General features: G+C 41.9%; 1 protein-coding gene and 1 long non-coding RNA gene across 4 annotated transcripts in view; one reads left to right on the top strand and one right to left on the bottom strand.

Annotated features, from left to right (window-relative positions):
• Positions 1 to 22777, bottom strand: part of LOC107311120 — a 30807-nt gene extending 8030 nt beyond the window's left edge. The window contains exons 1-2 of the long non-coding RNA XR_004306547.1: positions 22663 to 22777; positions 16203 to 16369 (exon numbers count right to left, since the gene is read on the bottom strand). This is a non-coding gene — a long non-coding RNA (uncharacterized LOC107311120). The remainder of the gene's footprint in view (positions 1 to 16202; positions 16370 to 22662) is intronic.
• The window catches only part of HHAT (hedgehog acyltransferase), a 157053-nt gene extending 133022 nt beyond the window's left edge, over positions 1 to 24031 (top strand). For 2 of the 3 annotated variants that reach the window (XM_032443397.1, XM_015857403.2), the window contains exon 12: positions 21809 to 24031. In XM_032443397.1, coding sequence (XP_032299288.1) covers positions 21809 to 21906 — 98 coding nt within the window. In that variant the 3' untranslated portion in view covers positions 21907 to 24031. Of the gene's footprint in view, positions 1 to 15664; positions 15937 to 21808 lie in introns of all 3 variants that reach the window. The other variant, XR_001553866.2, reaches the window with a different exon arrangement.
• The last annotated feature ends 2314 nt before the right edge of the window (positions 24032 to 26345 follow it).

Below are 26345 nucleotides of genomic sequence, written 5' to 3'. Positions count from 1 at the left end.
GTGCCTGATGGTGCACTTCATGCCTGTTCTCTACAGATTACCCCTGGAGTCTTTGATACAATCCAGTCACTTTTTTTTTTCCTTAACTTATGTAATGAGCAGACTGATTGAATCCTAACCCTGATGAGGAAAACCTAATGCTGATAATCAAAACTTTAATGTCTGAGGATGCGCACTATGGGCAGGAGTGTGTAATATTAACAAGTAACTTGGTGTTTGGGGGGATTCTCAATAGCACTGAAGTCATTGGCACCTTCAGATATCTAAGACTGGCCAGAAAGTCTGTGACTTGTGTCACTATGGGATGTGGTTCAGTGGTGCTGATGGGTTGGTGGTTGGGCTCGGTGTTTTTAGTGGTCTCTCCAATCTTAATGGTTCCATGATTCCATTCTGTGTCCTTGAGTTCTTTAATACTGGCTTTTCATTCTCTGCTACTTTCTGTTTGTGGGTTAGAAGAGGAAACCAAACGCTGGTTTTAGATTCATAGTCTAATTTTTAGCTACTGTTAAAAAAAAATAAAAAATCTTGCTGTATCTCTTAAGAAAACTATAGCTGAAAATAACTTAGGACAGAAGTTGCTCATTTTCATGCTCAGAATCAAAAATAATTGCATTTCTAGTAGAAAAGTACTTAAAATAGAGTAGTTCTCTCACACTGATACTTACATGATATTACTTGCTGCATTATTTATAAAGCTTGAATTGACATCCATAGCTACTGCTTTTATTTATTCCATTTCTAGTCTTATAAAATCATCACCCTTTAACATATGAAGCTTCACAGGATGATTCAGTAATGCAGTATTTCTTCTATACATTATTTCAGAACCGTACAGAAAATTCAGATGTCCAAAAATGTCATAGTTTGTTTAAAGTGGAAAAAGAACCAACTTATTTAAAAAGATGCATTAAAATGAAGCTTACATTATAACGAAAAGCATTTGAAATTCCCTTATCTCCATCTGGGATACAGCTACTACTACTAATGTTCACTGAGTTTGTCATTCCTCTGCCAGCTGTGCCTTAACTTCCAAGTCTACCACACCATTTGCACTCGCTGGTTCTCACAGGTTTTGCTCTGTCCACATCTCTATTCTTAAGTCTTTGCTTTTCCCACTTTGTGTCTCCTCCCTATGCTGTGTGCAAGTCTTCTGCTGCACTACAGTTTATGCCTTCATCTCTTTTCTCCCTCTTTCTACCATGCAGGCAAGCAAGTTGCAGCAAGAGCTGCTGGCTGCTTTATTTCCACTCGGTGTATTTATTGTGTATGTTCATTGTCTACCTGGGTGCTCTGTCTAAATCTATGTACGGCAATAAGTTTTACTCACAGTGATTGCTGAATTAACAGTGGAGTCTGAAAGATTCAGATGTGAAATACATGTGATTAGGAGTAAGCCCTCAGGGAAGCTGGTGGGAGTCTTCTGACATGGTGTATTTAAGCCACAGCAACTCTTGGTCCTTTATTGCAGGGTATGTGGAGTTTCCAAAGTACTTTGATGCTGGAGCTACACTGAAGTGCCTGACGTTGCTGTTTTGAACTTTTGAGGTTAACAGGTCTTGTGGACATCAGGAGGCTGTTTGTTGTTAAATTTTCTGTTTTATCATACTCATACTTGGTCTTCTGCTGCACAGGCTTGGTTTAAATCATAAAATCAGCTATTTAAGAGGATCTTTTTGAAAGGTGATTATCAGCTGTGGGTGTCTGATGAGGGAACTGGACTTATCAAGTACAATCACATGGGGGGAAAAATCCTCTGAATGCAGAGCTGGGCGAACTCTTTCTCCTTGCTTTGCTACGTGCTGAGCTGCAAAGCCTGTCCTCAGGCAGCAGATCTGAAGTACTGTGCACCTGAATTCATAACACTGGCAGAAGTTACCTCTTTTTCCCCCAGAAAAGGAAATACAATTTCAATTTTGAATGTTGTTATGATTGCGATGGCAATTACTGAAAAATAATCTTGATAGAGGTTGTTCCATAGGCTGTATTACAGTAGTGCTCTCTGTGACCATGTGAAAGGAGGTTGTGGTAAGTTAAGGGGGGGTCAGCCTCCTCTCTCGGCTAGCAGTGATGAGAGGAAATGGCCTTGAGTTGCACTGGGGAGGTTCAGGTTGGATGTTAGGAAAACTTCTCTAAAAGAGTGGTTGGGCACTGGAATAGGTTGCCCAGGAGAGTGGTAGAATAACTGTCCTCAGAGATGTTTGGGAAACATGGCGATGTGGTTTAGTGGACGATATTGGTGACCAGTTGAGGGTAAGGTCTTAGGTCTTTTCTGACCTTACTGATCCTATGATCTCCTGAAAGTTTCTTTTTCCTTTGTTAAAGAGCTGTTTGTTCTGTTGGTTTGTGCTGGCTCATGTCTGTATTCAGCAAAAGCCTAGGGATACTGGAGCTGCTCATTTAGGAGAGCCTGGAGGTGATTGCTCCTGCCTCCTCTGAAGATCCTCTAATGTGAAAAGAAGATTGGAAATATCAGGGAGAAAAGTCTCATAATGGAAATTCTGAGAGCATGGCAGAGAAGTCAGTCGGTGTTTCTCTGTGGTTTTTAGCTGTTTGCTGTGCACAGTGACGGTAAACCTGGGTTCAGAACATTTTGTGTGTTTGTGTTTTTCAAGTTTTCTGCACCCCTGTTTCTTCATCAGTAACAGAAGCTATAAAGGAAACTGCAAAGAGAATGTGGGGTTTGGTTCATAAATAATGATTTCTGTTATTTTTTTCTAATCTAAAAGTACCTGGAATAACTTGAAAATATTCACTGAGGCAAATCCCTGCATACAGGAGAGTTGGTAGCCAAGGCCAGCACATCCAAGGGACAGGCTTGCTTCTCTTATGTCCCACTGAGTTCTGATGAGGCATCCTTTGACAGCCTCTCCTTATAGCCTACAAAGTAAGTCACCAAGCCTTTCAAAAACTCCATGGCTTTCAAATCCGTTCCAGTAGGATGAGCTACAGAATAGCAGTGACATTTCCCACCTGCTAGTTAAAGAGATACTGAATAAAAACTGACGGACAGAATAATTTCAAACAAATATGTGCATCTACCTACATATTTCTGTATGTTTGCACCCTGAGCACTTATTCGTGCTGAAGTAAGACTGCATACTTTTTTCTTCCAGTGAAATTAGGAGAAGACAGATGACTAATATTTATGTTTTTGTATCATACTAATCCTATAAGAGATGGAATTAATGTATTATAAATAGGGTCAGGAGAACCTCACTACAAGGCCACTGAAGTTTTACTTGCTTTTTTCTTGTTGGTCTCAGAGATTTTACTTCTGTGTTCCTTCACATCAGTGAAGGAAGTCCTGCTTTTATCTGGTTCTGATATGTAAATATTATTGGCTGACTTAGGCGCAGGTGTAAAATGGACTGGAGTCTGAGCTGAAAGTTTGTCTTAGAACAGAAGGACAGAGTCTTAAAGTTGATAGGTGGTTTCTGTGGTCCTTGAGGCCACCATAAGCCAGTTCATAGATACATCCCTCACAAGCATTTGTCAACCATATGGTTTAAAAATATATGGATGTTTTTACATAGTCTTAAGTCAGTGCAATGTGGAAAGTGGTGTTTATCCTTCTATTCTCCCTGCTCCATTTTGTTGTTTTGCATTCTTCTCTGGACATGATGTCTGGACTATATGCTCCTGCTTTTGAGACAGTTCCCCTTGTGCTACCTGCTTTATTCACAGTACCTCTGCATTTGTTCTTATCCCCACCTCAGCTGGTCCCTGTTCAAGCCTGTTGCTTTGTTTGGACTTCCTCCTAGTGGACTTCCACCCTCCTGCCATGTTTGTGAGTCCTGGCTGGGATGTGTGTTATGTGCTGCAGCATTCACAGACAGGCAGCAATTAAACATACTGCAGCTTGTGTACAGGCAGCTGCTGAGCTTGGCATTCCCTGCAGCCTGTCCCATGTGAGAGGAGATGGTGTATAGCAGAGCTTGGCAGGTTTGGGAGAAGAACAACAGGGATGATTAAAGGGTGGGATGGTTTCCAATGCACAGAATGGTCAGGTAGGCAAATAAGCTGGCAGCTGAGCAGTAACCAAGTATGCAGAGAAGTTGATAGGTGGAGGGGATTATAGCTGAGTTTGTTCAAGGTAATTGGAACAGAACTGAGTGTCACCTGTTTTCTGGGTGCTTTTTATCAAAGTCTGAGTAAAAGGTCTAAACTTCACAGCAGTCTAGTAGCTATTTGGTACACAAGCTTCATTCTAGATGTATATTTTCATCTATCAGAAGACTGAATCTGCCTTTTTCATTGAAGCAGGCAAAAAGTTCTGTTTATGTTCCTGTCCTTTGCTCCAATCATTTCACTAAAGAGGTGCATTATTTCTGTACTCAATTGTTGCTACTTATTGAAATATTTAATGCATTTCTTTTTAGATAAGAATGTGGGGGGGATATGCTCAGGGGCCTTGGAGGGGAACACTGGAGATCTTGTCCTCCAACTGGGTCATTCTGTATTAGGTGGTCATTTCTTCTCGTTGTTACTCATTGATGTCAAGTCCCCCATCATCACAAGCACATCATATTTCTAGGGTAGGCATCAACATTTTGGATGCTTTCAAGTAAGTCCCCAAATTACTGAGCATTTATAAATTCTGCCTGAGTTGCTGAGAGTGAAAGTCACCATGTAAGCAATGGCACCAGCCCCAGGAACTTGGTCCTGTTTCCACTGAGATGGGTGGCAAAATCCTCAATGGTTTTGTCAGCACCGTTTTTAAATGTCTGGATCATCTCCACCTTTAAAGATCACAATATTCTGAGCTTATAGTGTCACATGAAAATTTCATTAGGAGCTTATCCCAGCAGCATTAAAACATTTAGTCTGTCTTTGTCTCACTCGCATGCACCTTCACCTCCTTAGGAAGCACCATCAAGGTGGTGATGTAAGAAATCTCCACGCTGTGTGGCTGTCTCAGAAAGCTTGGCTGAGGTAAGCTGCACACTGAATTGTATACAGCATGCACTTGCTGCTCTGTACTAGGCTCAAGGTCTATTCCTTGGCTGAAAAAGGAGTCCAAGTTTTGTCACATCAATTCACTGCAGGAAGAAGCTGTTTTCAGCTATTGAGCTGCTTCAAGTTGTGTAGTGGCATGAGTGCCTTTGTTGCGTGAACAGTTCAATGCATATTGCCTTTGATTCTGTGTCACACTGCAAAATAAACAAATAAAAATCTAAGGACCCAAAAGCTATTTTGTATTCCAGAGCAGCTTATAATGAACTGTGCTTCCTGGGGAAAAACTACTGACTCCCTCTTGGTGCAAGGGACAAAAGCTAACTATAGTTAGAAAGCTGTAATAATTAAGCTCTGGCCAGCACACGTGAGGGAAAGTGGCCCTAGGGGATACAGAGTGACTTCAGAATGACAGATTTCTCGAGAACTGGCAAATGCCTGGAGTTAGTCTGGGATTTCTTAGGAGGACCGTGATTCAACAGGGAAGAACAATAGGGCTTCTGTCTAACTGGTGCTGGGTTCTGCATTTCCAGTTCATATGCTTGGGGCCATACCTGTGCAAGGGCATCTCTGCAAATGCATGCAGGCTGTACTAGCAGGATATCTGGCATAAATTCATGTTTCATACCAGTTTAGCACAGCTCTTCACTGGGTTGAAACAGCATGTAATGGTAAGAAGACTCCTGTGACTACTACCAGTTAACATCATGTAGAACAAGGCTTGAACCTTATTTTAGTGTGAACTGATATCTGGAGTTTAGTTGTAAGAGAAATATGGCTTTGCTAGAGTGTTTGATATTGTTTTGCTGCTGAACAGTCAAGTTCCAGCGCCTGTGAGAGTACCCATTCCTCCTTTGGAATGTGCTTTTTCACAACACTACTTAGGCACCAAGTTCTCAAAGGGCTCATGAGCAGAGCCCATCTGCACAGAAGGTAGAGCCAGAAGCAGTTCCTCAGCAGGTGCCTTGCTGCTTGAGCAGGTAGTGGAGTTTTCAGTGATAACAGTGCATCTGCTGCATTGCAAATAGGAGTTTCACTGAATTAGGCATGTCTTGATTTGTGTGACCTGCGCCATGTCTAGAAAGGTCATTTCCTCGTTTAAAAAGTCACGATGGCTTACAGAAAGGCATCACTGTTACATTGCAGTAAGCATTTCTGAACAGCCTCAGTAAAGCTGGCTCCTGCTTTAGAGACAAATACACGAGCTTTATCTTTTTAAGTAACATTATTGCTGATGAAAGGCTGTGAGATGAAGACTAGATAAACTAAGAGAGACAGCTAGCACTTACTGCTATGGCAGTCTGGAGGAAATGGCAAAAAGTATCATGTAAGAGAAAATCTCTCTTACTGCCCCATCCCCCTTTTTTCTTCCAGGATTGTCTGTCTTAATGTATGTGCCTGTCATGCACAGTTTAGAGTGCTTCATGATGCTTTAGGCTTGCTTTCCTAGCTTGCTTTCCTTCCTCTGAAAATCTGCCTTCAGCTTTACTGCTCATGTAAAAGAGAGTCATGGGATGTCCTCAGCCCTCCCAAGCCTCTGTTGCCTCCTAGGAAACGTTAAGAACAGGCTGTAAGCATCTGTGGGATGTGTTTGGTTTAGTTTTTGCCAGTCAGACCATTCTGGAAAGTCTGATATACTTCTAACAGTTTTGGGCAGAAATGAAATCTAGGTGTGGGAGGGCACAAGCCACAGGTGTACAGAAAATCTGTGTGCTTGTTGGCTCAAAGAGAGCCATGGAGCAGCTGCTGAAGGAGGCAGAGAGCTGAGCCCAGCACTGGGGGCAGTTCCAGGGCAAATGCCAGCAGAGGCTTCCTAGGGCCATTCATTTCCCTCTGGGAATCTGATCCACTATAATTTCTTCTCCAGTAAATTCAATGGACTTTGATGCTGCAACATGGTGTGTAGACATAACTGATGTTATTTGCCTCTAACAAAACAGGAGAAAGAAAGAATACCAACTGCACACACAGATGTCACATACTAAAATGCTGAGTCTTGACTGAGATTGTGAAGATGTATATATATGTTTTTCTGTCCTGCTCCTACTTCACAATATTGACACTGTTACAGGAAACATCTATCACTTCATTTCAGCACAGGCACAGTAGCATAAAAAAACAACTGCAAAGGTCTGCCCACAGCAGCCTTCATGTACTTCTGTTACAACAGCAGTGCTGACCCATCGATTCCCATGAAACTGAGACCATAGCTATAGCTAGCCAAGGACTTGTACTTGATGAATGTTTTAGACTCTGAAGCTAATGGCATCAAGAGCCTGTAGCACTCTGCCAAATTTCTACTGGTTTTGAAGATGACGTGATTGCTTCCACGGCAATTTTTAGATGATTCAAAATTAAGGTATAGTCCAAATAGATATCCATTAATCAAAGATGGTGGTTATTTCCTTAGAAAACATTAACATTCACTTAATGTTTTTTTGCAGAGAGCTTCTTGTATCACATGAGTTCTGCAAGAGTAATTTTGTTAATAATTCAATTCAGCTTTATGTACTGCTGTTTTCATTAAAGAAGTTGGCAGGGTTTGTATTTAATGTTCTGCTAAGCTTGATTGAGATGTAAGATTACGTCCGGTTATATCTCTGAGAGGGAAGGTGGTAAACTGATCCTGCTTTAGTCAGATTTAAATTGGTCAGCTTGTACCACATCTATAGCTCCACTGTAGATTAACTTCTCTCTTTTTCCAAAGTAAAGACTGATGAGCATAACTGGCTCTGGAAGAAGGCTTGAAAGGCTGGACCTTGATTTTACCATAGAAAGGCCATCCTTGTTAGCAGAAACCACCTGTATAAATGGATCACTGCGGGGCTGGGGGAGATATTTCTATGAATAAACCTTGTCATCTGTATTGCATGTGTGGGTATATGCACAGGTCAAAACAGCAGGGCAAGCTGAGCCACTGCGGGAATATCCCTCCTGTGTGAGACTCACAAGCGGTGGGGAAGTTTGTGTTAATTCACAAGCTGTGAGGGCTCGGTTTGTTTTCACTCTTGTGAGTGACTAAACACAGCCACCTGAGAGCTGGAAAAATCTATCATTATTGAATTTCTTTTCTCCTTTTCTGAAAAGCAACTATTGTTTAACAAGAGATCTTGACTGTTTTACTCTCCCATAAAATACTTGTTTAAGACCATCTGTAGCCAAATGTAGTGTATAACACTCATTTTCTAACTGGACTATTAGATGAGAATTGATGAGTTAAGCAAGCCTCGTAGCTCTTCTTTTTTAGTGATGAAGGAATTTGTCCAAATTCGTAAGTTTGACTCGCTTCCTGGACCATCTTTTCTCTGTCACTGATTCCCCCATTCACTTCTCATTCCACCTTCTGATGTTTCTCTTTCCCTGTTGGAGATTCACTCAATCGTTTTTACTATTCAATCTTAATTTTTTCAGAGCCTTTGTCTAGAATAATGACAATGAATCTGAGTCATCCTTCTGTTTCTATCCTTCTTATTTACTATGCTGTAATACTTCCAACATCAAATCAAAGTGGAGACGTGCCACAGCCTGTCTGGTATCCCACCCAACAATTACAACATCTGTTGCAGTTTGGGTTAGGATTTAAAACAAATTAAGCTCCATCACTCTCTGAAGAACAGAAAATAATTCACCATTCTAAAGCCGTAGAAGATACAGGGACTTGAGCAAAAGGGAAAGTAGATATGATAGAACACTGATAATGACCTTGATAATGTCCATCTGCCAGGGTAATTTTCCTGTCTCAGTAATGTAATGTGTTCAAATATAATTTAAAGGTCATCAAGGATGCAAGTCGAAGACTTAAGCAGAGTTTCTGATCAAAGTATTAACTAATATGTTTGACTTTTCCTTTAAGGAATGGATGAAGGATTCTGCCAAATGATAAATTTCTCTTATTTAATCAGGCTTCTTTGTTACGACAAACTTGCAACAAGAGCTGAGCTCTTCACTTGAGTGCAATACTCAATGAAACAGCAAAGGGCGAAGGAAGGTCTTTTAGCCATAGATATCTTCAGATTCTGCAGTAAAGTGAATACTGAGCCAAATGCCAGTGAATAACTATTCTCCAAAGGGAGAACAGAGGATTATATGAGTAGCTCTGCTTTCCATGGGGAAAACACCAAAGTGAGCAGACATGAAGATACTGATGCTCACGTTGGTCAATTTGACGCAAAAAGCTGAATTTTCAAAATCTGTATTGGGTGTGCCAGTATCCATTCAAAAGGTTTTTGGAAAGAAATGAGTAAGGCTGAAGAAACAGACTGTACATTGGGTATTTCCTCATACAGTAAATACCGATAAAATAAGAGGATGCTTTTCTCTTTACTCATTCATTTTCTATGGCAAAAATCAGTTGTATAAACTGACACACTTTTTCTTTTTGGAAGCTCCTCCATTTCATCCAGAAGATGTAGTTCAGCATGAGAAATTCATTTTTGTTAATAATTTTTGAGTACTATAAATAGAAAATCCAACAGAAATGAAAGGAGTAAAGGAAGAAGTAGAACACTTTCCTTTCTGTTAGGTATCCTGCTGCCGAAGAAGAGGACGTTAATCTCATTGTCGGGAACAGGAGTAATAGTGCGTTCAGAAGGGGAACTTTAGAACAGCAGCCATATCCCCCCTCCCAGCAAGTGTGTCCTTTGGATCTTCTCCAGTTAATCAGTTGAAACGATGGACACCTTGACATCTTCATTTGGCACTAGGCTTTCACCAGTACAACAAGGGTTGCCAACCTCTAGTTTAATGTAGTCCCAACTAAAATTGATCTTCTGCATGTTTTTACTGCAGCCAGCACAAAATCATGGGTACGCCTTTTGTTAGTTTGTTTTCCTATGACTTGCCTTCCTCCTGCCATCCACCACAACTAAGTGGGTCAGATCTGATAAGGTATTTTGTTCAGGTTTTAAAATACAACTTTTTAATATTTCTTGCACCACATGTGAATATCCTCCTTCAGTGTGGGCTTCGTGCATGCCCTGCCAGCCCTCTGTGATCTCCCACAAGGCATTTCCTCTTCTGGTGCTTTAGTTTCAAAGCAAGAATGTAAGAAAATGTTGTTTTTAATGTGTGGTGATTTGAGGCAAAGATGTCTGGAAATAGTCTGGGCACACTTGAGATGTGGCATTCATGAATTAGCCCCAAATTACATTTAAATGACTAATCTGTGTGGTCACACCATCACATGTGAACTGTGATCATTGAAATAAAACAAATCAGATCCTGCTCTGTTATACTGGATCCTTGAGCTGATATGATGTTGCCTAAATTAATTAATTATTCTGGCAGTGTTGGCTGATCCAGTAAAGAAAGGAAGCATGAACACTAAAGAAGGGCTTACAGAAATGGATATTTAGAAGGGGTTGCACATATGGAAATTTGTTCTCATTTCTTCCTTTGTGTTCTCCTGCTTACAAATGGAAATGACTGCTTCATTGCCAGTTCTCATTAAACTTCTCTCTCGTGAGTTGCAAAATGAGGACTAGGAAAAATTCTGCTGCTGCAAGGGATTGAAGCCTTGGGTCTGGGGCATAGCAGCAAGGCCAGCAGGATCCTGTCCTCTCCAGCGTGGCACCACACCAGCATGCCTTGTTATGGGGAGCAGAGCAGTTGTGGCAAGTGCCCGGCTGGGCTGCACAAGGTGGTATTGATGGTGGGTGGCTACTTTGGAGACCCCTGATAAGGTTGATTGGGGCGATGTCCTTATGGCCCTGGCATCTTTATAGGTTCCATACACCTTGTGACGAAGCAGCTGTGCAGATCTACACTCATGAGCCCCCTGGGGCTAGTATCCATTTGCTTACTCCAGAGCTGTACAGCTAATTTTACTTTATCTGTTCTTGCTTCACACCAACAACAAACATGATCAAGGCTGTAAAGCGGCAGAGACAAATGAGCCCCAGAAGCGTCGCTGTGTTGTATGTCTGGACAAAGAGACAAGAAATAAGTTGAATGCTATGGAGCTGATGTATATAAATGGGTCACTTGTTTCTTTGTGAGAGGCATGCTTGTGTGTTGGCTTTTAGCATGATGAGTATATTAGCACTGTAAGCAGTCTTGTTAAATGTTTGCAGTGCTGCTATTATTAGATTAAACAGAGGAGCAAAGGTGGGACAGCCATGTATCAGATAGGATATATATGCAATAGGATGTGATCTTTCCACATGTTTCCTTGACCCACTGGAGTTAGCCAGGAGCACTAGGCTGCACTTTGTTAAATGAGATAATTGAAGTATTGGCACCAGTTTTTTTATCAAGACACAGTAGTTCTGTTTTACTTGGTTGTATTTTGATGTAAAGGAGCTGGTAGTTATGGTGCTTTTTTTCTCATAGAACATGCAACACCCTCTTAAGGACATCCCTGAAAACAAAATCTGGTTATTTTTATTTAGAAATCAAAGTATTCCCATATAGCTTTGCTCCACCGTTATATCCATCTAGCCTGCAAGGAATGCTATGAGCATTTCAGTAAGATTTCTTAAAACCAGAAAGCAAGAAGAGCAGCCAGCCTATAAAAAGAACACTGGAAATTGTCAGGAGCGTTCTCTGAGCAGATTCCAAAGGCAAGGGAGTGTTGTTACATTCACTGCACAGACAGAGGGGCTTGGGCTGACAGACTCATTTTGATCTCAGTTACCAAATTGGTATGGAACTCATTCAGGTTCTCTCTGATTGAAATTCCTTCCCTCAGATCCCCTCCTACTGATCCCAGGAGAGCTGAGGGAGGCTCAAGAAGCAAACATCCCACAGCTGCCAGTTCTGACAGGTGCTGCATGGGGATGTAGCTTCCTGGGTACTTCTCATCCATGTTTTCTGTCATAGTTTGTTTCAGATGTGCTTCAAGCTTGTGCAACTCCTATAGGTAGATCTGTATTTTCAGGTACTGTCTGGGTTCTGTGTCACAGAGGCATGCTTCTGATTCACACAGAGAGCAAGGAATGAGATATTTCTTCCCCAGATTCACTAGTTCTCCTAAAATCCAGAATGTATCTTCTCAGAACATACAAGTAAATTGTCTATTTATGACCTTAAAATAATTCTAAGGCTTTTTCATTGTTTCACATGATCTTGATGGTGGACTAACAAACTGGTACCCATGCAGTATTTGGAATTGAACTATTTTACTGATAATTTTTGTATTTAGTTGCTGTGATTATATGGCCTGCTGCAAAGTCAGGTTGGTATCTGCACATGAGAAGTGCAACATCAGGTCTATCAGAAAGGGGCCACCTACATATAATTGTACAGTTGGATTAGATGATCTTTTTTTCCAGCCTTAATGATCCTATGATATTGTTTATGGCCCTTTTTCTACAGTTAACTTGTATATTATAATCGCGTTTCATGCAGTATGTCACCAGTGTAATGGAAATTGCCATCAATGTCTTCTGATGGCCGATTGCCACCGTCAGGTAACACTGTCCTTCCACAGCTGCATGCATTAACAGCCCCATGGTTCTTTTCTTTGCCATTTGGTGACATTGTAAAAACAAGACACAAGTGGAAGTGAAATAACTTCACGTAGCCTTAGGCCAGCAGCACTGAAATTGCCTTAGTCCTGCATTGATTGATTGTGGCTTTGATAAGCGGTTGTGACATTGCTTGGTTACCTTATGCACTTGTATTCCTCAAAATGTTTGAATTTCTGTTAGGTGAGGACTCGATTCGCTGTTCTCACTTGTAGTACTACCTTTACGCTGGTATGGCTATTATCCCATATGCAGTGTTCATGAAAATTACCCATGTGCTGTCTGCCCTTCCCTCACTGCACGAAGCTCTAACAGGTAGCAATTCTTGTTCTGCACTGTGATAAGAAGTTGCAGCTTGTGTATTGTTATCATAGCTGGATGGAAGCACTTCTTAAATTTGTCACACTTCTTGTTTTCTTATTCTTAACACTGTGAGTGTAAGGGAAACTGTTGATCACAGCCTGCACCTCTGATTAACCACCTGAGGCAAGCAACAAGTCAGCTGTGGGAGCACAGGTGGAGGTAATTCAGCTGTGCTCCTGGAAGGGGTGGAGCCTGACTCCACCTCTCCTAGATCCCATTTAAGGGCTGACCACCACAAAGGTAGCATCTGTTTCTGGAAATCACTCCTGTATGGAGTTTTTGTGGTGAGCCTCAACATTGGTGAACATCTGTCTCAGCTGAGAGCCTCAGCACTGGTGAGTCTTTTCTTAGATACCTTCTGGCTATCTGTTTACTCTGTGATTATGGCTGTACTCTTGCATTGTTCCGCCTATACAGATGGGGCAGTGCCACAGAATTGCTGATATGATTCAGGAGCATAACTGATTTTGTAATGAGGAAAAGGAATTGCAGGTTAGAGATTCTTACAACTAGAAAGGATGGAGGATAATTCATCATTAAATAATACTTCATAATAAAAGAATATTATTTTATTCATCATTTAAGTATCTAACATTTGTGACTGTTACAGCCAGACCTTAGTCAGAAATTGGGTTGGGAAAATGAATTATAGCTCTTCACCATTTTACACAAGTACTGTCTTTGCTGGTGACCGATAATATATTGGAATCACTGGTTTAAATGTACTCCTCTTGAGAGCTTTAGTAAGACCTTGATTGCTCAAGAGATCCCTAGCACTTGATCTCAGAGACTACAGAAAGAATTCTGTTGAATGCAAAATGTTGATGTACAAACCTGAATTCTAGGATGGAGACCCCATAATTAGATCAATACAGAAACCATCATGAAATTCAGGTTCTCGTAGAAGGGAAGTTAACTTGCCCTTCTGCTCAGCCTCTTTCTTTGCATGTCAGGGGTATCTCTGCTCAATGACAGACAACATTCAGTACTCAGCTCAGGCATGTGCCAGGCAGCATTGTTCCCAGCTCTGCCCTTGGGACGTGTCTGTTCTCCTGGGGATTTAGCTCTCTGTTCTCGCACTTCATTGTCCATCTGCAACAGAAGGAGGCTCTTGGCTCTGACGTTTTGATTGCTGTCTAGAATGCCATCAATGAATCATTCCCTAAAATATTTGCTAGTGTTATCTTGCCATAACTGTTCACGCTGTATTTAAGGAGATTACTCTGAGAATACCTGAACAGGCACAGAGTTGTCCTATTGCACAGCAAAACAGGTATATTACTCAGTAATGTTTTAACTGCAAATCACTTCAAAGAGGAAGCTCTTCTGCTTTGCTTCCAAGCGAAGATGTGTCTTTATTTACAGTCGTGCTTCTGAAAGCTTTTGTTCAGGGAGAGACCAGCAAGAGTTCCTATTTTGTTTGTTTCCATTTCGTGTTAGCTGTGAGCAGTTCTCAAATAAAGACCTGGGAGGAGAAGGAAGGTCACTACTAGTTCATATGCTTCTGGCTTATAGATTCACCTCTTCTTAATCTGTAAACTAAAGCTGTTTGATTTTCTTTTCTTTTCCTGTTATCGCTTGCAGCTGAATGACAGTGCCTGGCACTTCCCCATCCCCCTCTCCCCCTTTTTAAACTCTGAATTTGAACGTAACAGTTGCACTAGTAAGGTTCTTTTGGTTTAGGCTAAATTACCCCAGATTACCTGATATGCTTGAGACCAGGATTGTTGCCTAAAACCTCTGATGTTTTTTTACTGACAAGTCCTGCTGTTAAAAATAAGGGCTATGAAGGTCTGCTTCAAAACATGAAGCAAAAAGCCAAACTGCCATAATTCTTCTGTGCTTTATACAATAATTAAAAGTACTTGGGTTGGAATTATGGTCAGGTAATAGCATGATCAAGCAATGTAGAGTGAGGTTATTAACATTCCTCTGCTCACATCAGGTGACACGTGCAAGGAGAACTAATGCTTCTGATTTAGGTTATACAGCATCTGGAGAGCTGTTGATATCATGGTTGGATATCAATGATGTTTTGCCTCCAGAGACAAAATGGAGTATCTGTTCAAGCAGAAACCTCCTGACTGGATACCTGTATCCATACGGAATTTACCAGAATTTGTAAACAAGAATGCTGACAGGTTTTGTTTGTGGTTGGTTTTGTTTTGTTTTTTTCTTTCACATGCATACTTTGTGCAATGCAATAGTTTTGGTGTCACTGAGTTGTATCAAAGGTGCTTTATAAAACAGTAGCCCTGTCTTTTAAGTTTCCTATTAAGTTATTTGTAGCTAATCTGATTGAAGGAAACTGTGTGTTTAGCATGTTTCCTACTTGGACTGAGGCTGAATGATTTTCTTGTATGAGACAATCCTTGCCAGCCCACAACTTTCCTTAGTGCCATCAAGTATAAAAGCAAAATGATTTTACATATAGTGATGTGTGGTTCCACTCTCTATAGGAATGCAGAAAAGTCACAGCTTTTATCGTTTTAGCTTTTTTTCCCAACTATCTTGTAAATGAAGCCTGCTTGCCTTATGACTGTGCTAAGAGACTACAGCTTTCTGCTCTTGGCAGTGCTGATTTTGAGTCCAGTCATCCTGCACTGCAGATGATGCTCTTTATTACTTCTCCATTTCCAGTTTCCCTCAGCAGCAGCAAGTACTCCTTAGACAGTCTCAGATGTAAGCATTCTCCAGGATGATATAATTTAAAATTCACATAAACAAACTACTATGTAATACATTTGTTAATATCCTTAGCTGGAAAGTGCTTCATGTCTACTGAGGAGGAAGCTTTTAGTGGTTACTGCCAATGTACCTGAGTGAAGTTGAGATCTTGACCTGGCAGCTCACTATTTCATGCTTTTCGGTCTTGTTTACAGATTCCGTGTAGGACAGCTTCTGAGTCATCCTTACAGCACTTCCCTGGCTTCCCTTTTAAATACCTCCTGTTTTTACAGTGGTGATTTTGCTGAATATTTGGACTTCACTCACACTTGAATCTGCAGTATTTCCAACTAAAAATCTATGACAATTAGTGAAGTTGGCCTGCAGTCCCCAGGCTGGTTCCCCTTGGCTCTACTCCCAGCTCTGCTCCAATGTGGATGGAGGGGAAAGGTGTGCGAGTTCTTTCCTGGAGATACAGTGGGACAAGGTAGCATCTTGAATATGGATACCCCATGAATCTGGGTTCTGTTTTATGTGGTGGGTGACAGTGGAGATGCCCAGCTGACTTGGAGGGCTGTGCATGTGCTGGCAGAATTGGCTGTACTTTATCATGGCAGTGGTGCAACTTTGTCTTCTCATACACAAGCTGAAAGCAGCAGCAAATACAAGGCCATGCTTTTTATGTTGGGGCTTTGTTTGCTATATACATTCTTTTGCAGCTTAATTCACTGTCCTCTATGTACTGCATCTTACCTCACCATGCTTGTACTTATTCCTGTATGCATGCGTGGAGCTGATTTGATGTCTCTGGCTTGAGTGCTTCCATAGAGCAGACAGGAAATTCAAGTGACATTCTGTGCATTTGGTCCTTGTTCCAGGCCACTTCATTATCAGCAGAAGTTTATGTCTAGGTAGCTGAACTGTAAGTACACAGAAATGAAATGCTTATTAGTAAAAACTCCTACATGAGGATACAGGCTATTTGCAGACAGTGATGCCTGAGATGGTCATTAATTTGGAGAGCACCACAGTTGAATTTAAACATGTGAATCATAAAAACTAGCAGACCCTTCAGTTTAAACCCAGGAACCAGCAGACTTAATTAGCCTTAAGGGTAAGCTTCTATGTAGTTAAAATTCTGCTGGATTTGAGCAGAAACAGCTACAGACAGAAATAGCACACACTCCTGTATTTTAAGGACTTATCCTCAAATGTGCATTATAAAAATAATAATTAAAAAAGTAAGTTGATCTCCAACTTGAGGAGATTGCAAGCAATTAAATAAGACAAAGACCGTTTCCTGACCAAAGCCTTTTCTGCGGCATGGTGCATACTAAGTCCTTGAACAACACTGCTCAAGAACATGGACTGTTGAGAAATTGTATTTCTAACCACTGGGAGGACAGACTAGGGAGCTGAGATCGCTGCCAACCCAGATCAGCTCAAGCAGAGCATGCAGAGGTCCATCTCAGTGATTGGGATGTGCTACAGTTGGGCAATTAAAATATGTTAATAAATTTTTCTGTCAGTTAATTAATCTGCTGTACTTTGTCCTGTGCCTCTTGCCTAGGCACTGGGCACAACTGGCTCTGTCTTCTTCGTGCTCTTCTTTCAGATATATATAAACACTGATGACATACACACAGAGCCTTTTCTTCTCCATTATATATTTAAGTATTATATATCAATGTATTTTTATATGTGTAATTGTGAAATCTAACTTCAGTGAATTCCAAATAGTTCCAGTACTTCCATGATTGCTTCTGTTTTGTTTTCTTTACACCTGGGGCTGGAGTTGTTTACTGCCATGAGTTCCAGTTCAGTAGAGATTTCTTAAATGGCTTTATTTAATGAATGTTTCTGCACATAATTCAAAATGCCCGTTTTCCTGTCTAGGTTAGATGTGAGTAAGGGAAGTGTATTGAGAGGAATTAGAATGTGGAGGGACTTGAAAGGAGTCTGCAGGAAAACCATTCTGCAAGGGAAGGTTATTTTGCTGTTTATCTGTCTTCTGAATGCTCTATTTTGAAGGGTGTATTGGAAAACCTTTAGAATATCCTTCAGAAATAAGTGTTTTTACTTGAAAATTATCACTCCTTTCTATTCTGAAGCAACTAAATCAGAATATGGAATGAACTCTGGGAGAAACAAAAGTAAGAATACATTATAACACAATATTACCCAGTGGCCCAGCATTATGTAGGGCTGGGAAACATAATGCACAACCCATGGAATCATTCTGCATAAGCCAATTGGATCACCTCTGCTGTGCTTTGAAGTTACCAGTCCCACATCTGCATGCTGAATGCTAATAACATCTCAGAATATATTGGGCTTACTTTTCCAACCACACTAAAAGGGTAAGTAGGTCAGCCTGCACAGGTGACTGCAATAGATCTTGTTAGGCAGTCCTGCCCTAACAGGTAGCAGCAATACAACTAGAAGTGAGAAACACCTGAAATGATCATTAACAAAAAAATGTGGTATTTGTCATTTGCTCCAAATGTTGGCACAGATAATAGGCTTCTTTCTACTGACCTCTAGTTTGAATCTGTTACTCTTCTGAAAATGGAACTGATCTCATGAGGATGTTAGCAAGTATAAGTAAGAGGCCTTGTCCTCAAATGGGGGTTTGATGTTGCTTTTTTTATTCTACCTGGCAAATCAGTACCTGTGCCTCTTCTTCCTACCCACATTTGTGTCTCTTAAATGCTCCTTCATGGAGTGGTGGCTTTGCTGTCCTGTCACAAGTGCAGTTCTCTTTAAGGACAGGTTTTCCCAACTGGAAGTCTCATGGAAACTTATGTACTTCCAAATCAAAGTCAGATGCATGCCTCCAAAGTCAAGCTTTTCAAAGAGCGACCCTTCTCTGGGTTTTATTGATGTAATAACTACTCCATGCTTTGAAGACTTTTGAAGACTATGTAGCCAAGTAACATCTAAAAACAGCACTGAGGTCCTTCAGCAAGTAAGGCAGTTCTGAACATGTAAAATGCAATTGCTGTCCCTTTCTCACTAACCTCTCACAGGCTGAAACTAACAAAGTGTTGTTTTCTTGTGCTCATGTATTCTGTGATAGCTGGAGAGACCTAACATGTTTTATTTTACTGTACAATAGATTAGCTGTTTGTGACAGCAGTGTCTTAACTGGGACTGGAAACTTCTTCAGGAGGAAGCTGTGTGATAAAGTGCTGCAGCCAGCACAGTATTCATGGCACTCTTTGCAAAGAACTCTGAGTTTAGAGGAGCATTGTACCTGTGTTAGCAGAATCAAAACCAAGTTCTCCACTTATGTTTGTCACCAGCACTCCTCTGATAGAAGTCCATTTGTCTTATAGAAGATGATGCAGCTAAAGCATACAGGCATTGTTGGATTTGCAAAGAGGACAAATACATATACAAATAGCATGTGTTAATGAACACTAATTCATCTTTCAAAAAAAAAAAAAAAAAATATGAAAATCTGAGTCATCTCACAAAACTCAGATTTTGAGCCTAAAATCAAATTACTGATGGTAGTCACTAAATTATAAGATGTAAGGTGGTATGTGACATATTCAAATAGGCAAACATAACTTGGTTACTTAAGTTTAATACTTCACTTGACTCATGTAATGTTGCTTTTTAAAGTGCATTCTATGTATATGATTTCATAGACATGTCTGTATTCTGGATCTGTATTTCTCTGTTATGAATAGAATTTGAAGAATGCTACTGGGTAGATGGCCTTTTCTATCTGAGGATGCAGTGACTTAGGGGGATAAGGTAAAGCCAGGGAGCCACCAGAAAGAAGATGCCTTTGAATTTGAGAGTAAGAGCAGAAAGGGAGACTAAAGGATCATGTGGATCTAAAAACATCAGTAATTTCTGGTTGGTTGGGTTTACAAATAGAAGCTGTTTAAACAAGGAGAAGACTCTTGTGAACATACCTTGCAAGCTCATGCTGTTGTTTGATTATAGAGATTATGCACAAGGATGACACATAGGTCATTTAGAGCAGAAAAAATGCTGGACAGAATTTAAAATGATGTCCTTGCTAGACTAGCATTGCTCAGCATGTCCTTCCCTGTAACATCACCTTCTGCAGGCAGAGGTCTTCAATCTTTCAATAAGTTTGTGTTCTATTTAATTATAAAAAGGAACAGGTAAAAACAGTTGAAAGAGCTCCTGCTTGCTTTGGGCTTTCCTTGGGCCACTTCTCAGATGCGGATGCATTTATGTGAATCTGCATGGCATAGAACAGAGTTAATCCAGAACTGTGGAAAAGCAGAACACAGAACCACAGAATATCCTAATGTTGGAAGGGACCAACAAGGATCACTGAGTCCAACCCCTGGACCACCCAAAAACAGACCTCATGTCTAAGAGTCAGAGGTTTCCCATGTGTGCTGCTTTGGGCTCTGTGCAGCTCTTGATAGAACAGCTGTAGGAAAAACAATATGAAAACCATTGTTTTCCATCTCCCATGGTGGCTCACTAAAAGAAGGCTTCCCCCTTCTTTTCAGCTTAATTAAACCAGGAGTAGATAATCTACTGGATGCAGTCCCTAATACCTGTAACTGTACAAGGGAAACTCACCATGCTCCAAGAGGATTACCACAATCCAGATTACAGTGGCAGGAGGGCTCATAAACCTACAGCAGGGGCTCTGAGGAGGAATGTTATTATAAATGTAAGGCACCTAGAAGAAATTTCCACCAAATACATACATAGTCTGTCAAGATCTCTTATAAATAGGATGTGGAGCCCTGGCTTGCGATAACAAGCAAGTCATACATCATTAGAACTACTGCTGGCATGTTGTCTTTGTGTGTCACATCTTTAAAGTGCTTAAAAAAAAAAGAAAAGAAAAGCTTAATGTCTGTCTACCAGGATTCCCAAAAGTACCCTTTCTTAAAAAAGAAAGAAAGCTATCCTGAAGTCTGCCCTCTTTCAACTTGCTGCTTCTGTCTGTATAAAGCAGACACAGAATATTGCTGCTAGGACAGGTACAGGTTCGTTACATCTGTTGACATACTTTCAAGTGAAATGTTACCGCAGACAAAGCACTGTGAGGCTTTAGCTTGCTGTTGAAGATAAAACCCAACCTCCAGCAGCCTAATTCCACAGCTGGGTGAGCAGACCTTCAGAAAGAAGAATGCTTTGTGAGTTACATGGTGAAGAGGCTCTGTCTTCTGTCCATCCCTTCTGCAGAACCTTGAGGAACATCCTTCCAGGCAGCAGGCTTCTTCTGACCAGAACTATCCCCAGGAGAGCACAGAAGCCCTTAGAAGCTGTTCTTTCAAATGCAGCTGCTGTTGGTTCAGGATGTAGAAAGCCAGCCATACACATAACCAGAGTTCACATCAACAACAACCCACCAAAAAAAAGTCAAATACCTTCCCTTCCTCCCTTCTCCGTCCCCCTCAAAGAGAACATTAGGGCTCAATTTTTGGGCTCTCAACCTATGAATTCTAAATTTTGTTATCCTAAATGAGAATGGAGAAAATGAACAGAGGTACTGGGAAAAGTATTGAGAAAAGCAGCTTCATTTATCTGATTCAGAAGTCTACAGCTACAACGATGTGTAAATGCACTGGAAGGAGCACACCTGTTGACATGTAACGCCCAGACATACTTATATAGCTTTAAGAGCTTGAGTTAGAAAAGGTAACTTTCACTAAAAGGAAGGGGAAGTAAGAGCAAAACGTGTCATTTCCTCAGCCAAAGTTTTATACATTAGAGGACTTATTCCTTTTAGTTAAAGAACAGAAAGTCTAATGAGCAGATAGGGCAAACAGGGCTGTCTCCTTGTGCCAGCACAATGCTATGCTGACCCTATTAGCTGTTATTGGTTTGTGGAGAGCATACATCAGTTTCACACCCAGCTGCAGGGCATCCAAAGCAGCCTTAATCAGAGGTTTCTCCAGGCTCTCTGCAGAACAGATAGCTGTGTCTGCTCTGATTTTTAATAACCTGTATTATGGCCGTGCATGCCTTCGTGCCTGGTAAGTGCCACAGCCAGCATAAAGCATCAGGGTTCGTTCAGGGAGCAGTTTGACAGACAAACCTGCCACAAAGCTGTGGATTGAAACTGACCTCTTTAAAGCTGCAAGCATCGTTTGGAGATGCAGAACAGGAATAAACCTGATCCCATTCACTGGAAATAGAAAAGAGTGAGTCTGTGGAGGGTTGGGCATCCCTGAAGCTTCAGACAGCCCACTTTCCCCCTTTCAAATCTGGTGTGTTGCCTCCACTTATAATACTGAATTGCTAATAAAATTAATTAGAAGTGTCATAAGTTGGTCACCTTAGGAGCATTTGTGCATGATGCAGTCATTAATTATTCTGATGAGAATTGTCTGCCTTTCTATTTATAGGCTGGCCATGGGCAACACTGACTGTTCTTGGCTTTCTGTATTGCTACGCTCACGTTGGCATCGAATGGCAGCATTCATACGCTGTAACCTGGGAGTGACGCAGGGCAATGAATCCTGTGCCAGCTTACAGAGAGGGGACTTTTCTACAGTGGTCAACTTATCTGCAGAAGAACGTGCCAGACCACATCAATGTGTTAGAGCTGGAAGTTCATTTAACTCATTCTGCATTGTGGATTCAGTAAATCTCAGCAGAAACACCGGTGAGCTACAGTACAGAGTGAAGAGACACTATCAAGCAATTTAATTTATTTTAATAAAACAGCTACTCTGTGACTATGTGTGTTGAAAGCACGTGCCACATGATTCATATTTTGTATATGGGAAAGACTGCTTTTGTTTCATGTTTGCTGCCCATTTCAACATACTGGAAAACTTTTTTCCCTACACTGTACTATTCAGACAAACTCCAGTCCCTCAGCTGCTGGCCGGGGCACCCAGGGCCATGCCCTGCACTTCCATTACTCCGTGACCAGCAGGATGCTCATCAGTTCTTTTTGATTGCTTTCTGATTTAAGGTAGAACACTTCTGATGTTCTCTCTGGCTGCAGTTTTTCATCCATAAAGCACTTTTCTACTTAGTACTGGAGCAAAGTCTGCTTTTTCTCTATTTCATTTAAACTTTTTTTTTTTTTTTTAGTAGTTTTAGGAATGGTTTTGTTTGTTTAAAAAGAGGCAGCTCAGTCTTTCTTGATAAATAAATTAACATCTTTTCTTTTTAATCTCGTGTGACCTTACAGCTCCTGGGTCTTTAAATGCTCTGTGCCTTGGGTTAGAGCTAAAACATGGAGTGTTACCTTTGTGATGGAGCAAATCCCACTTCCAGGGGAGCTGTGGAATTTGCCTCTTGTGCTTCTCTGCCGTGCAAGGAAATAACCCAGGGAGTGGCTGGTAATTCTGCTTCGTTTTCTGTGTCCAGGCACTCAGCTCCTGCAAAATTAAAAATGCACTATGAGTGGTGTTTTAAAAGCTTTAAGAATAACACAAAACTAAACAGAATTGTTCATTACGATGGCACTCAGGTAACCAGAGCTCTGTGTCCTTTACCCAGAGTGAGACCTGGTACAGCAGCTCCTTTGCCAAAGCTCTGCTTGTTGTGCTTTGGAGCACCAAGGCAGTGAGGGTGCTGTGGCATGCACTGTTTCCCAGGGGGAAGGAGAGCCTACCCGTGTCTGGTATGAGGCATATCTCCTAGTCTGTTCCTTTTTAAATAGATATCGAATAGCAACTGGAAGTCCTATCGTCACATAGGCTACACTTTCCTTTAGGTACAACAAAAGCCTCCGACCCCAACGAGAGCTGCTGCTGAGAGCGATTAACTGCTCCTGAAGCACTAAGTTGGCTTCAAAACATACTTCTGTGTCCCTGGCAGCCACCTGAGTCATCTCAGTATCCTGCTGTCCATTGCTCATGCAGCTTTGGACAAGGCTGATCAAGAACACCTCTTCAACAAGAAGCTGAGATAGGCTTCATCCTGGTGCCTGCATTTACACAATGTCTCTGCTGTGCATAAGTACAGCAGACACTTCATTTGTGCCTGAAGGAATAAGGGTAAATTCTTCAGCTCCCTGCCCATCCACACAGTCAGCCCATCTCTCAGCCATCCTGCCAGCCCTTTATTTTTAGGAAAGGATTTTTACACCACACAAATGCAGTGTGAAAGCCTTCATTCTAGGAGATGCCATTGAATACAAGGCTTACCTTGTATGCTGCCTCAGCAGAGGGATGTTCCTCTGGGCTGATTTATGGTAAGCACAGGGATCCTCTCAGCCACACAGCAGCACACTGTTCTCAAGCTGAGAATTTTCTGGAAGAGTCAGCAGTCGGCCTCCATCTTGGAGTAGAACTGAGCTCAGACCAAGACCTTCCTGAGACTTATTGCAAACTTTGTAATTATGTGCAATTAGCATTGGATTGAAAAGTGGCGAGTCTGTTCTTCAGCCTGATCGATTACTGATACTGCATGAAATGAGGGGCTACTAAGTGATGAGATTCCAATTTGAACGCTTGCAAAATGCTCTACTCCATTATGAAAATGGCTGTGAAGGTCATCCAGACTGTGCTCCTTCCTAAACCACAACTGTATTTTTAGTATTCTTTTTCTCAGTGCCTTATGATTTTTGCTAGCCATGTATTGTCTTCCCAAAAATAAAGCTCAAACTGACAGTTGACTTCAGAACTGTGTGTTAAAAAGTCATGGTTTGGTGTAAGAAACCAAAGTGCTTCACTGCCACTGAGAATCACTGCTATATGCTGGAAGCCTGCAGTGTGTGTGCAGTGCAGACTACCTGCATTTCTCTGTCCTGCACACATGTGGAACATGCAGTCCCTGGTGGCATGAGTTTAAAAAGCAAATTCACTGATATATTAGCTAAGGTGACACAGGAAGCTTCTTGTGAATGGCCACCAAGAGTGGGATTCAAGCACAATGATTGCTTTCCACAGCTGCTATCCCAGCCCAGACTCAGAAACATGAAGTACTGTTAGCAAAATGTAAGGAATAGATACTACTACTTATAGTTAACACATTTATCATAAAAGAAATACATTTCCTTCACTCTCAGTCTTTTTCCTGCTACTTTGAAATGTTTCTTTTAAGAAGAAGCCCACTCACAAAGTTTCAGATCCATCCTCCTTACAGAGTGCTAGTAGGCAAGGCATGGAGCTCTGTGCAGGGTGCCCGCCCGAAGTGCTTCAAATGCACGCAGCCAGCCGGACCTTCAGCTTGGAGACATGCTCCTCAGCGTGACCTGGGCCAGACATGCCATCCTACAGGCGAGTCCTCTGCAATGGTCCTAGTGATGAGGAGGTGGCAGAGCCTGCAACAAGACATAAAGACCTCAGTTACCTGAGGAAAAAAAAGCACAGTTGATAGGAGACAATTTCCAGGTGCTAAGACAAAGCTGGTCAACGGCCGTACTAAATAGTGGACAGAGACAGAAATGTCTAAAGTCAGCATTAGCTGTTTTGAACCAAAGGAGAGGCAACTGCAGTCCAGAGGATGGGACACTGCTGCTGGTGGCCCCCAGAGGCACAGGGCAGCTATGACTGAGAACAAAAGGTGGTGGCTAGGAAACAGCTGGGTCTATAGGCCTCATGCCCACTGCCAAATCCACTTTAAAAGGGATGCTGAAAAGCATGCCAACCAGCATACCATAGTATGCTTCAGTATAGGGCTTTAATAGCTACCAGGAAGCTGTAGCCATTCAGCCACACACATGTATGTGTTCATCCCTTAACCCCTTGCTCAGTTATCAAAGCGCTCACAGCCATAATTACTACTGGGGATCACTTACGCTAAGTGGCTCTTTCTTTAATTCTGCACTGACTAGAGGGCAAGTGAGGCTTTGCTCATATATCTCTTTCACATCTCAGTGCTAAAAGCAGATTAGTCGGCATAACCAGCTTACCACAGGTCATAAGAAAAACAGCTTAACTATGGGAACCTGCAGCAGTTTTGTTATTAGTCATAGCAGCAGCACACTGCCTCCCATCTCCTGCATGCCTGCTTTGTTTCCTCCTAAGCTGCTGCAGCTCCTGCTGGCTGTGGGGAGCTGGGCCTCCTTAGCACGCCAGCACCATTTTCCTCAAGGAGCTGTATGAGTGAGAGCATTGCTATGCACAGTGCATCGCGGCTGCTGCCTGCACTTCACCGTCCCCCCTCGCAGAGCAGCTCTGCCTGTTAGCACTGTGCAAAACACACTCCCTATGCACAGCCACTTGTTAGTCAAGTCATATATTTTAATGCAGCAGGAAAAGCTGAAAGAGTGCTTTCCACACAGCCTGTGAAGCGTTCTGAGGCTGAGTCCTTCGAGGGGTGAGGGACAATCTGCACTGCAACAGATCTTCATTTGTACTAAGAGCCCCCTGAGACTGCCCTGCTTGTGGCCCTGCTGATCCACTCAGACCAGGGCATTCAGGGCACCAAAAAAGACAGGGTGAAGCCAACTGCTCCACAGGAGTTTCCAGCGCTCAGCAAAGGAGATAGTGTCATGCGTGGTGGTTGCTAAGGCCTGCTGACACCAATATGTGGCACAGTCACGTGTGCATATCACCTGTGCCTGATCACACCCCAGGCCTTGGAGAACATCAGCTCCACATGAGCAGGGTGAGGATGTCACCAATGCCCAGAAGGAAAGGAAAAATGAAAGCCTAATGGATCTGGCCCATATATTTGAGGTTCTGTGCAAGAGACTGAGCCAAACTGCCTTGAGGCCCATCCTGCAAGCAGCCTGAGCCTCTCCTCTCCACCACAACCCTCTTGTGCCACATCTCCAAATTTCTTAAGAATCTCCAGGGACAGTGACTCTACCATCTCCCTGGGTGGGGAGTCCTAATATACAGCCCAAACTTCCATTGGCACAACTTCAGGCTATTCCCTCTTGTCCTATCACTGTTACACAGGGGAAGAGGCCAACTCCCACCTCACAGACCCTGAGGGCTACAACACCTTTCATCCTACTCAGGTCTGATTATAAAT

This window comes from Coturnix japonica, chromosome 3, assembly GCF_001577835.2.
Source record: "Coturnix japonica isolate 7356 chromosome 3, Coturnix japonica 2.1, whole genome shotgun sequence".
Taxonomy (NCBI): Eukaryota; Metazoa; Chordata; class Aves; order Galliformes; family Phasianidae; genus Coturnix; species Coturnix japonica.
Note: the sequence above shows the minus strand (reverse complement) of the source record. Positions and strands in the feature narration are given on the sequence as shown.